General features: G+C 47.3%; 1 protein-coding gene across 1 annotated transcript in view; it reads right to left on the bottom strand.

Annotated features, from left to right (window-relative positions):
• The window catches only part of CTBP1 (C-terminal binding protein 1), a 60,468-nt gene extending 44,690 nt beyond the window's left edge, over positions 1-15,778 (bottom strand). The window contains 1 exon segment of the mRNA XM_087967599.1: positions 15,574-15,778. Coding sequence (XP_087823725.1) covers positions 15,574-15,613 — 40 coding nt within the window. The 5' untranslated portion in view covers positions 15,614-15,778.
• Between the last annotated feature and the right edge of the window lie 2,210 nt (positions 15,779-17,988).

Consider the following 17,988-nt stretch of genomic DNA (forward strand, 5'->3'; position numbering starts at 1 on the left):
CCCCCGAGAAGCCTGTGCCCAGTGCGTGCATGCATGCATGCGCAGGGCTGCTCAAAGGAAAGAGCATCTGCAGCAGCATGGGCGACTCGAGAGTAAGGCTGCAAGGTAATGGCCCCTCTCTTAAGAGATAAAAGCCTTTGGAATGGAGAAGAGAAGAGAAGAGAAGAGAAGAGAAGAGAAGAGAAGAGAAGAGAAGAGAAAGAAAGAGAGAAGAAGAAGAAGAAGAAGAAGAAGAAGAAGAAGAAGAAGAAGAAGAAGAAGAAGAAGAAGAAGAAGAAGAAGAAGAAGAAGAAGAAGAAGAAGAAGAAGAAGAAGAAGAAGAAGAAGAAGAAGAAGAAGAAGAATAGAATTCAGAACAGAATAGAAAAGAGTAGAGTAGAGTAGAGTAGAGTAGAGTAGAGTAGAGTAGAGTAGAGTAGAATAGAATAGAATAGAATAGAATAGAATAGAATAGAATAGAACAGAATTCTTTATTGGCCAAGTATGTTTGGACACAGAAGGAATTCGTCTTGGTGCAAATGCTCTCAGTGTACATAAAAGAACAGATGTATTCGCCAAGAGTCAAGAATCATCAGGTACCAAAACACCAAAGCCTAACATTCACACAATAACCTATCCAGCATCATTGGGACAGGTTCTCCCTGCTGCTGATTGACACTGATCTATTTCTAATCCTACCACATCAAGAGTATTCAGAACAGCTCAAGTTCAGCAAACAATTGGACAGGTTGTCATGTTGGTACTTCCAACAAGCGTTAATCAGCCATCCGACGGGTTTTACCTCTGTGTTGATGGAGGGTTTCCTGTTAATAAAGCCATTAAATGTTTTTTTAGGCAGGTCCTTCCACTTTAGCCATGCACAGAAAGAAAATTTGGCATTCTGCAATTGCTACTTCAAATGACAAGAACCGTACTGTGGGGGTCATACTGCATCTGACATTGCAAACAGTAATATTCTGTTTATAAAATGTCTGTCATTCCTTTCAGCAGTGTGTTCTATTTCTTAAACAAAAGAAAAACGAGTTGGGTGGGAAGGGAAGGGAAAAAATATATGAAATTGGATTATCGTTCAAGACTGTAAGGAACACACTGGACAGGTGAGAACAGCTTACTGGACTAGAATGGGACTGCAATGTGGTTTGCAAAAACTTTAGGTTAGGAGGGTGTGGGAAAGCAGCCATTTGAAAGACCAGGATAGAAAAAAGAAATATTGGATGCCCCCCAAATATTCTTATTCTCATTCTCATTCTCATTCTCTCTCTCATTCTCTCTCCCTCTCTCTCTCTCCCTCTTGGGTCAGCGGCAGTTTTTACAATCTGGGGAGAACTGGAGGACAATAAATAATAAGTACGAAAGAAATTATTCTCAATGCAAGAAAAGCTCCCTTGGGAATAAGTACAAGATGGCAAAAGTCTTTAAAAGATAAGCATCCACTCAGAAATAGAAAGATAAAGCTTGACTTTTTGAAACTTGAGTCTGAGAACTGACAAGGGATCCTACACATAACAAAGGGTAAAACCAGTTAAATCCCTTTGTTAATCTTTTCTTTTAATTATTCAAATGAGGTATGATGAGTGAAACATAGGGGTTTTTTCTAACTCTTCCTGGAGCCCAACTCTGCATATTTACTTGGGTGCCAACCCCAATACAAGTCGTGACTTTTAAATAAGAGAAAACACAAAACTGCCTCAAAATAACCAAATCTGCACAGGGAAACATTTCACAGTGCAGAAAATACCTCACATCTGAACTCAGTGAAGTCACAGACCTCAGGTTCTGACCAGCCTCTCCATTCAGAATGGACATTCATCTCTACGTGCATAACTACCTCTCCAAGTTGTACCAAAAGCAGAAGAACAAAACAGAATAATAACAGAGTCAGAAGGGACCTTGGAGGTCTTCTAGTCCAACCCCCTGCTCAGGCAGGAAACCCTATACCATTTCAGACAAAAACGTGTTCAAACTCTTCTTAAAAACCTCCAGTGTTGGGAGCATTCACAGCTTCTGGAGGCAAGTTGTTCCAATGATTAATTATTCTCACTGTCGGGAAATTTCTCCTTAGTTCCAAGTTGCTTCCCTCCTTGATTAGTTTCCATCCATTGCTTCTTTTCCTACTTTCAGGTGCTTTGGAGAATAAGTTGACCCCTTCCTCTTCTTTGGGGCAGCTCCTGAGATATTGAAGACTGCTATCTTGTCTCCCCTAGTCCTTCTTTTCATTAAACTAGACCTACCCAATTATTTACACCAAGACAAATTCCTTGTGTGTCCAATCACACTTGGCCAATAAAGTATTCTTCTTCTGCAACCATTCTTCATGGGTTTTGGCCTCCAATTCCCTAATCATCTTGCTGGGACATGTTTCTACGCTGAGGACCTCACGTGTCCCATTCTGGCTTCATCAAAGGTGCAATTGTTTTTCGGCAAAATACAGGAGACAAGTACATCATTCACAACCACAAAGTGCAAAGAACCATTTCCAAAGATCAGCTAAAATATCTTGGCAATAGTTCCAGGCTGGATTGACAGGTGTTTTTTGTTTTGTTTTTTCTTTCCTGATGGAAGAAATAAAGAGAGTCACTTCTGACCCAAAGTCTCAGTTGCAATAACTTCTCTCTGGTCTGTCACAAATAAGAGAAGGGAGACATCGGGCAACCTAGACAGCCAAAAAGTTCTTGATTCAGGGCAGGAGTCCCCAAACTTGGCAACTTTAAGACTTGTGGACTTTAACTCCCAGGAGGAATTCTGGGAGTTGAAGTCCACAAGTCTTAAAGCGGCCAGTTTGGAAACCTTTGATTTAGGGCATTCTGCTTCAAAGGAAAAGTCTAAACAAAGAACTGCATTCTTCGGTGTTGCAACCTGGCAGATAAAGGCACCATAGAGTCCAAATCCACCTCTGGGGCTTCCCTCCCAGACTCAGAAGTTGATCAAAGACCTCAAGAGTTCAAGGAAAGATTAAGCGGCTTCACCTCAACTCAGATAAACTGCAGAACTGAAAGGAAAAGGAGCTGGAAAGAAAACGTGGAATCTTTCATCAAGGGCTCCCCGGTGAACTCTGTCCGATTTATGAATGTTATTTACAAAGGTGAGTCAAGGAAAATTAGCAATTCCACTTCCAAGCTTACCTCCTTCCTAATTAATGATTTCCTACCCAAACGGCACAATGGAACGATTGTGTGCGTCTCTTCCTCTGGAATTTGTGCACGCCACCCGGTCTCTTTATCGGCACAGTTTAAGTTTAAAACACAGCCTATTCTTCCGCAGACAAAAGCTTATTTTTCTTCGATACGGCTGTGGCTTAGAATAGAAACCTAGGCCTACCTGGGTCAACTTTAAAGATTGCACGGACGAGAAGGAGCGAGCGAGCTGCTAACCAGGGATCTCACCAGCAAAAACAAAGCAAGAAGCAAATGTATATGCATAATTAAGGGAAAAAGCAGGGGGGGGCCAATGAATCCCACCACTGGACAGCCTCGAATTAAGAACAAAGACCCCAGTGGGAGGGGAGATTAGCAAGAAGTCCTTCGGGGATTCCAAGAGCCACCCTTAAATTTAGGAAAACAGATTTATGGATGCATCCGTCTGCATTTGTGCGACTCCCTTGAAATATGGATTAGCAACCCGGGACCCCGATGGGGAACAAAAGGAGCCAGGAAAAGTCTGGGAGGACCTTCCCCTGATTTAGGGATTTTATTCAAAAAAAAAAAAAAAAAAAAGCAGCTCCATCTCTCTAGACACGCATCCAATCGAGGCGTCTAGAGCTGATCTGCAATTCTCAAAAACTTGTGTTGTTTTAATTTAAAAAAAAAATCTGTTGGTTGGGAAAGGCACCGGCAGACTCTTGGATTTCTGCAGCCAAAGACTAGCAGGTCTTTGCTCCCATTTCCTCAAAAAATATGACCTACCCCGAAAGTAAGTCCTAGCTTGATTTTTACACATGCACCCAATATAAGCCCTACCGTCCCTCCCCAAAATAAGCCCTAATTAAGAGCCCGCCCATTCCAGAGTGGACGGGTAAAAATTAAGCTATGGTGGGGACGAAGGGGTGGAGCTGCCCTACTACTTACCTTTGGACAGTTGTAGTCAGGCCTCGGAAAAAAGAAAAAGAAAAAAGACAGGGCCATTTTGGGGGCCATTTTCAGACTGTGTTTCGACCTGAAAACGGCCCCAAAATGTCTCCAAAACAGCCATGCGTGCACAGGGCAGCTGGTCTTTGGGTTTCCGGTAAACCAGCACACGCATATGCCCACATGTTCCTGTTTGCGCACTCGGCGCCGAAAAGGTGCGCCATCGCCACCCTAGGACATTGCAACCACCATAAATATTTTAACAACAAACTAACAAATTAACAGAGTTGAAAGGGGGATCTTGTAGGCCAGGGGTCCCCAACCATCGGTCCGCGGATCCGGTACCAGTCGCGGAACAAGTCCTACGCTGGTTGCTGGCGCCGCCATCTTTTTGATGAAAAAGTGCTTCCGGTGAGCTTTTCCGGTGAAAGCTCACCGAAGCACTTTTCATCAAAAAAGCGGCGCTCAGCATGCTCGGTGAGCTTTTCGGGTAGAAAGCCATTTCTACCCGGAAAAGCTCACTAGCACGCTAGCGCCCGCCATCTTTTTGATGAAAAGTGCTTCCGGTGAGGTCACCGGAAGCACTTTTTCAAAAAGATGGCGGCGCCCAGCTGATGCCGGTACCGGGCCGCGGCATAAAAAAGGTTGGGGATCACTGTTGTAGGCCATCTACTCCAAATAGGAACCAGCTGCCAAGCAAACGGGGATTTTGGTCACGTGACCACGGGACGCTGCAAGGCGCTAAGTGTGAAAAACAGACACAAGCCTCTTTTCCTCCGCGGTCTTGTAACTTTGGCTACTCAATGGACTGTGGTAAATTGAGGGTTACCTGTATTTCCGTGGCGGTTCTCCATCTTACAGCCCCCCAGAAGAGAGACTCTATATTGGGGATTACTTAATTCATCCAGGGCCTGCGTGGACTTGGGGAGGGGGGGGGGCTGCGTTTAAGAATAAATGGTGAAGAAGGCTTCGTCTGATGGCGCTCACGTGGTGCTACGTCTTGTCTCGTGGAAAGGGGGAGAGAGAGAAACACTGAAAGAGAAACACTGCGGCACGTCCTGCCCTGGAGATAAAACTATCTAAATTTAGCCAAGTGGTTTTGTTGAAGAAAGAAAAAAGAAGAAGAAAAGGAGATTGAGAGCGGTACAGGAAATGCGGAGAAGAAAATGCTTCGTTTTTATTTTTTTATTTTTTTGGCTCTAAAAATACATTTACTTTAATCTCTTAGGAACAGAGAGAGGCCAAAAGACAGAGAGCCCAGGGAAGTAAGAAGCCACGATGAGGATGGTGCAAAGTGAAGGCGTTATAGAGGCTGGAAACAAAGGTGGTCGTCCCCATTCGCCGCCCCCCCCCAATGTGGAGACCGGATGTCCAGGGACCCCAGGGGGGGGGGAGATCCCCATGTGGTGGGGGCAGGGGGGGTGAGATCTTCTTAAAGGTTCTTCACCCACTACTAATGGCAGAGCATCCCTTGCCTCAGGTGGCGGGGGGAGAACTGGGAAGAGGAGCCATAATGGCCAAAGATCAAAGTTACAAGCTTAGTAAAGAGGCTTGTTGTGAGCCCTTAAACCAAAGGTCTTCAAACTTGGCAAATGTATGACTTGTGGACTTCAATTCCCAGAATTCCTGAGCTAACATGACTGGAGGAGGAATTCTGGGAGTTGGAAGTCCACAAGTCTTAAAGCTGCCAAGTTTGAGGACCCCTGGTCTAGATATTTATATAATCTATGTCACCCATCCTGCCTATCAACCAGCTAGCCAGCCAGCCATACACTCTCTATCTCTCTATCTAGTTCTGTCTCTTGATTTTTATATAATCTACATCATCCATCTCTATCTGTCCATCTCTATCCATCCATCCATCCATCCTATTGATCATCTATTCCTTCCTCTCCCTTCCTTTCATCCAGCTAGCCCAAGGGTCTTCAAACTTGGCTGCTTGAAGACTTGTGGACTTCCAACTCCCAGAATTCCTGAACTAACATGACTGGAGGAGGAATTCTGGGAGTTAGAAGTCCACAAGTCTTCAAGCGGCCAAGTTTGAAGACCCCTGCCTTAAAGAGTTGCTTCTCTTAAGTTATCATCGAGCAGAAACAGAAGTTAGATTTAAAAATAATAATACAAGAGAATGACAGACTTTGCAAAAAAAACGGTATATTAAATGTATAAGTAAGCACTATGGTGACTCTATGTTTATTATCAATGTTACGGTGAGATATCATTGTTGCTATATGATGACTACTAATGTTATGAATGCTATTGTTAGGATGGTGATGATGATTACTCAGAACAACTATAGCCAGACAACACACTGTTTATATAGACCTGGGGTTCGTAAACCTGGCAACTTTAAGACTTGTGGACTTCAATTCCCAGAATTCCTCAGCCAGCTTTGCTTAAAATGGCCAAGTGTTAAAGGGGGCAAGGTGGGAGACCCCTGCACTAGATGAAGAGACATTAAGAAGATATTGGACTGTACAGAAATGGACAGACTTAAATAGAAGTTCAAACAGAAAGAAGACACAGAATACTGCCAAGCATGCGAATTTGGATCGCATGGCCGCAGAGATGTTCCAATGGTCGTAAGGGTGAAAAACGGTCATGTCACTTTTCTCAGTGATGCTGTAGCTTTAAATGGTCACTAAACACATGCTTGGGCTATCCATGTTAGATATTTCCTCCGAGTTGCTTTAGTTTAGGGTGCAAAAATACAGGCATCCCTCAACCTCCAGCTACCATCGAGCCCAACATGTGTCTTGCTAAGTGAGAAATTCAAATGAAGTTGAGTGTCAGGGTTCCGGCAGTTACTCCAATTAAATCATGAGCCTCGAGCCACACTCCCAAAACTAAAGAGGATTTATTGGAAGGTAACATTCTACGTCTGGCACTAACCTGGCAGTAGCCAACTCTGAGATACGTAATTCACTGTCACCCTTGATCCTGCTTCCCCCACATCATCCAATGAAAAAACATCCATAGCCAAGAGTCATCAATCATGCTCTCAGATTTTTGCATGGCAGAAGCTTCAGTCATCTAATCAATCTTTGAAGAAAATATGAATGGAATGTACTTTCGATTCCACACTGCCGCCTTCTCTTTGAAACTGCCCCCCTTCTTTCTGTTGACAACTACAAAACGTGTATTCAAAATGCTTGTCCCATTTGACAACTTTTCCCACCACTGTCGTTAAATGAAGCACTCCAGTTGTTGAATCGGTCATGAATCTGGCTTTCCCCCGACTTTGCTTGGTCAAATGGGGATCACCTGAAGCCTCTGAATGTAAACCACTAATGGCGGGGATGCTGCAAGGGTCATAAGTGTGAAACAATGGTCGTAAGTCCCTTTTTTCAATGCCGTTGCAGCCATCAAGTGAACTGTTGTAAGTTGAGGACTCCCTGTATCATATCAAGAAGTTCAAGGGAAACCAAAGGTTTCAGATCCAGAAAAGAATGAGAGGAAAATGTTCGTCCAGAATAAAGCCAACCAGGTTGACTTTGGTTGTGCTAGACTCCATTCTCAGGACATTGTAGCTTTTGCATGTACTGGCTGAGGAATATGGGTTTTGGAGTCTAATTAGAGTAATGAATGGTAATGAGGATCCATTCTGCATCCAGTTTTGGTCACCACACCATAAAAAAATAAGTTGAGACTCTAGAAAAAGTGCAGAGAAGAGCAACCAGGATGATGAGGGGACTGGAGGCTAAAACATATGAAGAACGGTTGCAGGAACTGGGCTTGGCTAGTCTAATGAAGAGAAGGACCAGGGGAGACAGGATAGCAGTCTTCCAATGTTTGAGGGGCTGCCCCAGAGAGGAGGAAGGGGGTCAAGCTATTTTCCAAAGCACCCGAAGGCCAGAAAAGGAACAATGGATGGAAACTGATCAAGGAGAGATTCAAACTGGAAATAAAAAGAATTTTTCTGACAGTGAGAACAATCAAATGATGGAACAGGAGTTGTGGCAGCTTCATCACTGGAGGCTTTCAAGAAGTTTATTCTAGTCTAGTGAAGAGAAGGACCAGGGGAGACAGGAGAGCAGTCTTCCAATGATTGAGGGAGGGGCTGCCACAGAGAGGAGGAAGGAGTCAAGCTATTCTCCAAAGCACCTGAAGGCCAGACAAGGAATAATGGATGGAAACTGACCAACCTAGAAATAAGGAGGAATTTTCTGACAGTGAGAACAATCAACCCATGGAACAGAAGTTGCCTTCAGAAGTTGTGGGAGCACCATCACTTGAGACTTTCAAGAAGAGACTGGACTGCTATTTGTCAGAAATGGTGTAGGGCAGGGGTCCCCAACCGCCGGTCCGCGGACCGATACCAGTCCGCGGAACAAGTCTTACCGGGCCGCTGGTTGCTGGGCGCCGCCATCTTTTTTTGGTAAAAAAGTGCTTCCGGTGAGCTTTTCCGGGTAGAAAGCTCACCGGAAGCACTTTTTCATCAAAAAAAGATGGCGGCGCCAGCGCTCCGGTGAGCTTTTCCGGGTAGAAAGCCATTTCTACCTGAAAAAGCTCACGAGCGCTGCGCCGCCACTTCGTTCACGTCAAAAAAGATGGCGGCGCCCAGTTGATGCCGGTACCGGGCCGCGGCGCCCAGCTGATGCCGGTACCGGGCCGCGGCGTCAAAAAGGTTGGGGATCACTGGTGTAGGGTCTCCTGCTTGGGTGCAGGGTTGGACTAGATGACCTACAAGGTCCCAACTCCGTTAATCTGTGAATGCATATACTTAGATAGCGGCTTCTGACAGTTTTCTCTGGCTGTTTTAGTAGGCTACTTGGCCCTGTGCCCATCCCATAATGAAGGGGGCACGAGAACTCTGCAGATGGCCAGGCAGAAAGAAGGAACAATTGGCACCTCTGTTGAAAGAGAGCTAATGGTGATTCCAAAACCAAACCTCCAGGTTCAACAGCAAGATGTGATAACAATGCTCAGAGCTTTAACAAAGGCAGATATTGACGAGATATAGTTTGAAGATTTAGGGGGCTGGAGGCTAAAACATACGAAGAAGAGGAAGGATTCCAGGAAGTGGGCATGTCTAATGAAAAGGAGGACCAGGGGGAGACATGATAGCAGTCTTCCAATATTTGAGGGTCTCCTATAAGGACAATAGGGTCAAACTATTTTCCAAAGCACCAAAAAGCAAGACAATGATTGGAAATTAATCAAGGGAGAGAAGCAATTTAGAATTAAGGAGAGACTTCCTACTGGTGAGGGCAATTAACCAGTGGAACAGCTTGCCACCAGAAGTTGTGGGTGCTTCATCACTAGAGGCTATTAAGAAGAGACTTGTCTGAAATGGCATAGGGTCTCCTGCTTGAACAGGGGGCTGGACTAGAAGACCTCCAAGGTCCCTTCCAACTCTATAATTCTGTGTTCAATGATTTAAATCCCTCCCCTTGACCAATGCAACATACATATGAGCAATGACTAAAAATATAAAGAGGGACCTGTAATTTTGCTCTAGTTGCAACAGTTCCAGGAGAATAAATTTCCTTTTCATGCACATTATTCACACATTTTTCTCCCGAATAATTCTCCGACTGATAACTGCAAACTGTTGATTAAAAACCCAAGGGAGATTATCAGAGTTCCTAGGCCTTCTGGAAAAATATTCACAGGCTGTTTTATTCTCAAGGTTCAAAGCAGTCAATGATAAAAGTACTGTATTCATTTAAAAAAGAAAAATAACCTGAATAACTACAGCCAATACTACAACAGCATTCTAGATGCTGTCAGCTCAACTCCCAGTTCTTAAATAAACATCTTGCAACTTTTTCCAACAAGGAAACAACAAGGATGGGAAATGCCACGTCTGTTCATCACGTCGCAAGCCCTGCTCCAATCCAGCAAGAATGTTAAAAGTTGATAAAAGTTATGGAGCATGGTCTGGTTTTTTAAAAAGTCCAGGAATAGAGCAGCTCATATAGTTAAACACCGTCTCCAACTACTACAAGTAAATTGTGTTTATTACCATATATTTTAAAGGTTATAAATCTCTGCTTTGGACGAGAAGGTGGAGAAGGAGGAGGAAAACTCAGAATTCCTCTGAGAATTACATACCCCGCAAAATGGTCTCCGTTCCTAAAATTCCAGAGATGAGTTCAAGGACAGTTCCAGACTGTCAAACCAAGTACAGAAAACATCTGCTTATAAAGAGGACATTCTCGAGCAAGGAGAAGAACATCTGCCTGCTAATCAGGAATGGGACTACTGTACACGGGGTGCAAAAACCCAGAAGCATTGTGGCTTTTTCTGTCTTCTATTTCAGTTTGATGCTACCTGGTGATGCTCTGGATTTTAATAGCTTCTACCTAGTAGCCCACCTCGAAACTGCTTTTATCTAAGAAGTAACTGGACTTAACGAAGCAATTGCACTACTGGAAACTGAAACAATCTCTGTAGGGTTCACACAATTTTGCTAAGCCATTGTGTCTTCAGCTGTGGTTTATTACATAAATAGGAGTCGACATGAGTCAACATACATAGCCATAAACTCTGATTTATAAATCACAACGACTAGGTTCATTTAATAGGCTGAACCAAACAAAGTGCATTAAAAGCAGAGGTCTCCAACCTTGGCCACTTTAGGAATTCTCAGAGTTGAAGTCCACAAATCTTAAAGTGGCCAAGGTTGGAGACCCCTGCATCAAAGCTTAATTTTCCCGTAAAGCAAATGTAGGGGCCGTTTCTGTTCACTTTACGGGTGATTTCCTCTGCTACAGAAAGTCCACACTCACTCGGGGCTCCAGGACTAAAGAATCAAACTTATCCTGAAATTAATACTAAGCAGCGATTCAGAAAAATAGGCCTCAGTAATGCCACTCCAATCTCTTTTGCAAAAGAAAAGAAAAGAAAAGAAAAGAAAGAAAAGAAAGAAAAGAAAGAAAGAAAGAGGGAGGAAGACAAAAGGAAAGAAGGAAAGATAGAAAGGAAGAAGGAAAGGAAGAAAGAAGGAAGGAAAGAAAAAAGAAAGACAGAAAGACAGAAAAAAGAAGGAAAGAAAGACAGAAAGACAGAAAAAAGGAAAGAAAGAAAAAGAAGGAAAGAAAATCAAGACAGAAAGACAGAAAAAAAAGAAAGAAGGAAAGAAAGAAACAAAAGAAAGAAGGAAAGACAGAAAGAAAGAAGAAACAAAAAAGACAGACAGACAGAAAGGAAAGAAACAAAAGAAAGACAGACAGGAAGGAAGGAAGGGAGGACAGAAGGAAAGAAAGAAAGCTGGCATGACTCATCTATTATAGTTATCAGTGTGAAAATGTATGAAGCACCAACTGTTGAGAGAAGCTGAAGGGTAAGAAAGATCTCACAATACAGGAAGTCCCTGACTTACAGCCACAGTTGGGCCCCAGATTTCTGTTGCTAAGCGAGACATCTGTTAAGTGAGTTTTGCCCGTTTTATGGCCTTTCTGGCCATCGTGGTTAAGTGAATCACTGCAGGTATTAAAGGAGTGACACGGTTGTTACGTGAATCGGGCTTCCCCGTGGACTCTGCCTGTCAGGAGGGGGCAAAATGGGACCACGCGACCCCCCTGGGTCCCTCCAACCACCATCCACCCCACCACCCCCATTGTGTTCATGGTTTTGCCAACCCAACACACCCTCGCATGACAATATGATCGAGGGATCTCAGTGCTAGGTTGGCACCTGACAATTGTTACACCCTGGGCTGGAAACTTTAGTGGAAAAGACAAGAAACCATTTCTCCCTATAGCCACGATGGCGAACCTACGGCATGCGAGCCTCAGGCAAACTTACCTCACTGCGCATGCGTGCGCCTCCTGGCTGATTTTCAGCCAGTTTGAGGCCATTTTTGGCCTTTCCAGAGGCTTGAGGGAAGCCTCTGCAGGCCGAAAAATAGGCCCGTTTGTCACTTCCGGGAAATACCAAAAGTGACAAAACGGGCCTATTTTTCATCCTGCAAAGCCTGCAGAGGCTTCCCTCAAGCCTCTGGAAAGGCCAAAAAAGGCCTCCAACTGGCCAAAAATCAGCTAGGAGGTGCAGTGCAGGAGGAGGCAGTGGGGGGGGGCCTTGTGTGCGCATGTGCAGGGGGTGTGGGGGGAGGGCGCGTGCATTGCCTTCTAGGTGCTGGCACGTGAGTGCAAATGCACACACAATTTTTGGTACAGGAGCCCAGAAAGGTTAGCCACCACTGCCCAATAGGGTCGAGCACGGCTGGGGCCGAGAATTGTACCTGGATGGTGCAAAACACCTTCTCTTCTCTAGGCAGCCCCAACGGACGGCAAGCAGGCAGGACGTTGTCAGAGCTCTGTGCAAAAAGCTCCTTTCTTACGTTCCCGTCCTAGAGTCCAACCCCCAATTCTCCCAAATAAGTAAGATAAAATAAAATAAATAAGAGTGACAGATGCCTTCCTGTTGCATCATTTCTAGCCAAACTGCAGGCAGGAATATACAGACCTATGTAAGTGAGTCACTCCGTGGTGTTGTGTTGTCGCCCGTGGGCCAGCTTGGCTTCGTTGGGTCAGACAGATTTTTTTTTGGGTGGGGGGGCAAACAGCTGTGAGTTTTAATCTTTATGCCAGGGAACTAGGAAATAGAGAGTTTTAAAATAGAGATTTCTATTTTATTTAACTAGCTAGCAACAAAAGGAGTTTCGGCAAAGGCGTTCCTCCACGAACAAGTTCATTTAGTGACCGAAGTTCCGACAACTCTGGGGGAAAAAATGACCTATGGCTGTTTTTCACACTTACGACCTTGGCACCATCTCCGGGGTCACATGGTCCAAATTCGGATGCTCAGCACAACTGACCCGTGTCTATGACAGTAATAAAGTTTTATCCCATTCTATTTCTATCCTCGTTTAGCAACAGTAATTTTTGGGCACGATTGTGGTCGTAAGTGGAGGATGTACTGTATTTGGCCCCAAGAATTGCTCAATTTCTCCCTTTCTTTCTCTTTTAGAAATTCTACCTGCGTTTCTAAAACCAGGATCTTGCTGTAGGGTGGAAAATCCCAACATAGACTCTGAAACTACCTACCCCAATAAAGAGCATTTCTAGGCTAGATTCAGAGTGCAATTTTTTTTATGCCTTCTTGGGAGGAAACCACATGGCCTTGGCTAAATAGAGACACAAAGGATTGTGCTCTGAGTCTTTCCTAATCACAATTAATTCAACAAACAACTAAGGAACCTCTTCCAACCACCACGTGGGCTCTTTCAAGATATTTAGTTAGAACTATTATTCGAATATTCTCTCCACCCTCTGAATTCACATCATCCGGGGATTTCTTGCAATCTGAAAGATATGCAACACACACATACACACAAGAACCCCCCCCCAACTATAATTGAAAATATCACCTTGCCAGACTGCAGATGTTTACACAACAAGGCCGGTTGTAGCAGATGGAGGGAACTGATCACAAAACAGATCTTCGTCACAGAACAGAGGACACCACATTGTTTGCTTCATTAAACAAGATGCCAAAATGAAACCTGATTTCCCGTTGTTATTTTTTGTCCTGTCTAACTCGGTATTTTTCAACTTCATGATCCATGGACTACAACTCCCAGAATTCCCAGAGCTGGCTGGGACACTGGAATGGGATGTGCATTTTGTACACATATAATCTAAAATAAACACTTATTTTTTGGTGGTGGGGAAAAACTCATAGGGTTTATAATAATCAGCAAACCACAACTATAATTTAAAACCATATTCACCAATGCTGTTTTATTTATCCTGTTATAATAAACAGAGGTATCTATGGAATTCTTTGCTAATAATGTCAGAAGTCCTTGAGGCACCTCAGCGTCCATTTTTAGCAATCTGAATATACTGACAATTGAAATTTAAATAACCTTTGCAACGTTTTAATGGTGTCTATGCAGTAATTTTAGGTCCAGGAGCCAAATCACATGTAAAAACATCCATGCAATGCTACTTAATAACAAAGTTCTCCAAGGTTAACAATTAAAAAAAAAGAGAGAGATATTAGGTTATGTGTTAGGAAAGCAGAACCCTTGCTGAAATAGGCAACTCCACAAATTGGTTAAAAAAATTAACAATCTTCCAAACGATCATGGGGGGAAACCTCCGGAACCAAAGTTCTAACAATTGGGTTTCTTTTTTGCATTAGATATTTAGGGCTGAGGTCGTACAATTTACCCACAAATCTTACCCCTGCGATTCTTACTAAAAACAGAAAGCCTCCGGGCTGCAAGCGGGGAAAGGCTGCCAATAATCCGCATTTCAAAGAATAAAGAGCCTCGGAAAAGCGCAGAAAAGAGAGGTCTGCCTTTGGCAAAGCACCGAAAATAAAATTTAAAACAAAACGAAACAAAACAAAACAAAAAAAGATGACTCTCAGACCTGAACCGACCAGCCAAGATTTTCTTTTGTAGGAAAACCCAGCAAATGAACCACTTTTAACCCGAAGATTTTTCCCAGCCTCGGCGGCCGCCTCTGATTCATGAATTCGGAAACCATCAGGCGTCGTTCCCATCTGCGGAGCCCCCAACAACCACCACCACCCCCGCAAAAAAAGTCTGTTGTTGGTTTTTTAAAGGAAACCTTTCCTTGCTAACCTCAGAATTGACAGCTCCGGCCGGACTCTCAGAGCAACGTTAGACTGTCGTTAAACGGGGCAAGCTCTCTCCAAAAGGCCCATCAACGCGACGCCTGGGCCTTTTCTTTTCCTTTCCTTTTTTTCTTTTTTCCCCCCGCCGCTTTCTGTCATTCCCAACCCCAGGCCCCCTTCCCTGACCCCCAAGGCCCATCATCCACGGCCGAAAGACACCCCACCCCCAGGCCGGGCCAACTTCACCCACCCTCAAGGGTTGCCAAGCGCGGCTCCATCCAAAGGGCCAAGCTCGGCTGAGGGTCTCCCCCTTGAGGAAGCCGCCCCACCCAAGAGATCCCAGGTTGGGGGAGGGGAGGGGATCCAGGCGGGGTCTCCATCTGTGGGGGAAATCCACCCACCCAAGCTGGGCTGATGGAGGGGGCTGCCTTTTCTCTCTCCACACCCAGCCGAAGGGAAGGGAAGGGAGGCCTGCCGCGCGCCCTTCTTCCCCCCCGGAAAGACCCCTCCCCGTCTTCCCAGGACGCCCCCTCCCCATCTCAACCTCCTCGGCCTCCGCGGGCGGGCGAGGCCCGGCCAGGCTTGGCTGCCAGCCCAGGAGGAGGAGGAGGAGGAGGCCCTTCCCTTCCCCGGGGAAAGAGGCCCCGCGGCCTCCCCAGGAAGCGCGGGCGGAGCGGCGGGGCCTGCAGCGTGGAGAAGCGCCCCCCGGCTTTTCCTCCCCCTCCCTCAGCTGCCCCCCAACCCTTCCAGCCCGGGACCCCCTTTCCTCAGGCCGGCACAAAGAGGCGTCGGAAGGCGCCTTGCAACAATGTCTCCCTCGCAGCGCCTTGCAACCCTGTAGCAAAAGCGCCTTGCAACAATGTAGCCCCAGCGGCCTTGGCTGCTTGAAGGCTGCGGGGGGGGGGGAGGAAGAAGAGGAGGAGGAAGAGGAGGAGGAGGAGAAGCAGCGCCTGGGTGTGGGGGGGCGGCTTACCCAGCGGCAAGGCCTTGTTGAGCAAGTGGGAGCTGCCCATTGAAGCGCGGGGGCCGGGCGGGCAGGGTGGGCGAGAGCTCCGGGCAGGCTGCTCGGGCGCGAGGAGGAGGAGGAGGAGGAGGCGGCGAAGCAGATGGCGGGCCCGACGGTTTTCCCCCCCGCCGGCCGCCCCGACCGACCGACGCGCTGCGCCCAGCCAGGCAGCAGGGAGGGGGAGGAGGAGGAGGAGGGAGGAGGGAGGAGGGAGGGGAGGGGAGGGGCAGCCCAGCCCCGGGACTGCCAGCCCAACCCACCCACCCAACTCACCCACCCACCCCCGCCTCTCCTCCCCCCCCCCAGGCTTCGATCTCCCGGTTGCTGCCAAGCGGAGGGGCCGCCAAAGGCGCGCGGGCGGGCGGGCGGCTTACCGAAGGGACCCACCGGCCTGGCGAAGGCGCTGAGCCCGCTTAGCAGCGGCGGCGGCGGCGGCAGCAGCAGCAGCTGCTCCTCTTCCTCGGGCGCTGCGGCGCTGCTGCTCCAGCTCGGCCGCTGCTTCCGTCCTCCGCTGGCCGGCCGCGACGACGGGCCGGAGGCGACAGGGCGCGGGGTGGCCGCGGCGGCGGGCCGCCGCTCGGCCCGGCAAGCCCGGCTGGATCTTCCTGGCGGCGGACGGCTTCAGGTGGAGGTCTGCAAAGACGGGGGGGGGGGGAAGATGGGGGGAGGGAGGGGAGGCTAAGAAGTTAAGAGAAGCAACAAAAAGCGGGTTGTGGTGGTGGTGGGGGCTTGGTTTGGGGCCAGGCACCGGGAGACGGGAGTTCTAGTCCTGCTTTAGATGGGAAAGCCGGCTGGGTGTCTTTGCCACAATCACCAGGAGACGGGGAGGTCTAGTCTCACCTTAGCCATGAAAGCCACTGGGTGACCTTGAGCCACTCGGCATGAGACCGGGAGTTCTAGCTCTGCTTTAGATCTGAAATCACCAGGCGATGGTGAGTTCTAGTCTCACCTTAGCCACGAAAGCCATCTGGGGGATTTGGGGACAATCACCAGGAGACTGGGAGTTGTAGTCCCAACTTAGCCATGAACACTGACTGGTGGCTTTGAGACAATCACCAGGAGACGGGGAGTTCTAGTCCTGCTTTAGATGGGAAAGCCGGCTGGGTGACTTTCCCACAATCACCAGGAGACGGGGAGGTCTAGTCTCACCTTAGCCATGAAAGCCGGCCGGGTGACCTTGAGCCACTCCGCATGAGACTGGGAGTTCTAGCTCTGCTTTAGATCTGAAATCACCAGGCGATGGTGAGTTCTAGTCTCACCTTAGCCACGAAAGCCATCTGGGGGATTTGGGGACAATCACCAGGAGACTGGGAGTTGTAGTCCCAACTTAGCCATGAACACTGACTGGTGGCTTTGAGACAATCACCAGGAGACGGGGAGTTCTAGTCCTGCTTTAGATGGGAAAGCCGGCTGGGTGTCTTTGCCACAACCACCAGGAGACGGGGAGGTCTAGTCTCACCTTAGCCATGAAAGCCGGCCGCGTGACCTTGAGCCACTCCGCATGAGACCGGGAGTTCTAGCCCTGCTTTAGATCTGAAATCACCAGGCAATGGTGAGTTCTAGTCTCACCTTAGCCACGAAAGCCATCTGGGGGATTTGGGGACAATCACCAGGAGACTGGGAGTTGTAGTCCCAACTTAGCCATGAACACTGACTGGTGGCTTTGAGACAATCACCAGGAGACGGGGAGTTCTAGTCCTGCTTTAGATGGGAAAGCCGGCTGGGTGACTTTCCCACAATCACCAGGAGACGGGGAGGTCTAGTCTCACCTTAGCCATGAAAGCCGGCCGGGTGACCTTGAGCCACTCCGCATGAGACTGGGAGTTCTAGCTCTGCTTTAGATCTGAAATCACCAGGCGATGGTGAGTTCTAGTCTCACCTTAGCCACGAAAGCCATCTGGGGGATTTGGGGACAATCACCAGGAGACTGGGAGTTGTAGTCCCAACTTAGCCATGAACACTGACTGGTGGCTTTGAGACAATCACCAGGAGACGGGAGTTCTAGTCCTGCTTTAGATGGGAAAGCCGGCTGGGTGTCTTTGCCACAACCACCAGGAGACGGGGAGGTCTAGTCTCACCTTAGCCATGAAAGCCGGCCGCGTGACCTTGAGCCACTCCGCATGAGACCGGGAGTTCTAGCCCTGCTTTAGATCTGAAATCACCAGGCAATGGTGAGTTCTAGTCTCACCTTAGCCACGAAAGCCATCTGGGGGATTTGGGGACAATCACCAGGAGATTGGGAGTTGTCGTCCCAACTTAGCCATGAACACTGACTGGTGGCTTTGAGACAATTACCAGGAGACAGGGAGTTCTAGTCCTGCTTTAGATCTGAATTCCAGCTGGGTGACTTTGAACCAATCCACTTGGAGCTATGCTGGCTGG

Source organism: Notechis scutatus, chromosome 5 (assembly GCF_049901735.1).
Source record: "Notechis scutatus isolate UNSWTSFEM ecotype Mainland chromosome 5, rNotScu1.2, whole genome shotgun sequence".
NCBI lineage: Eukaryota > Metazoa > Chordata > Lepidosauria > Squamata > Elapidae > Notechis > Notechis scutatus.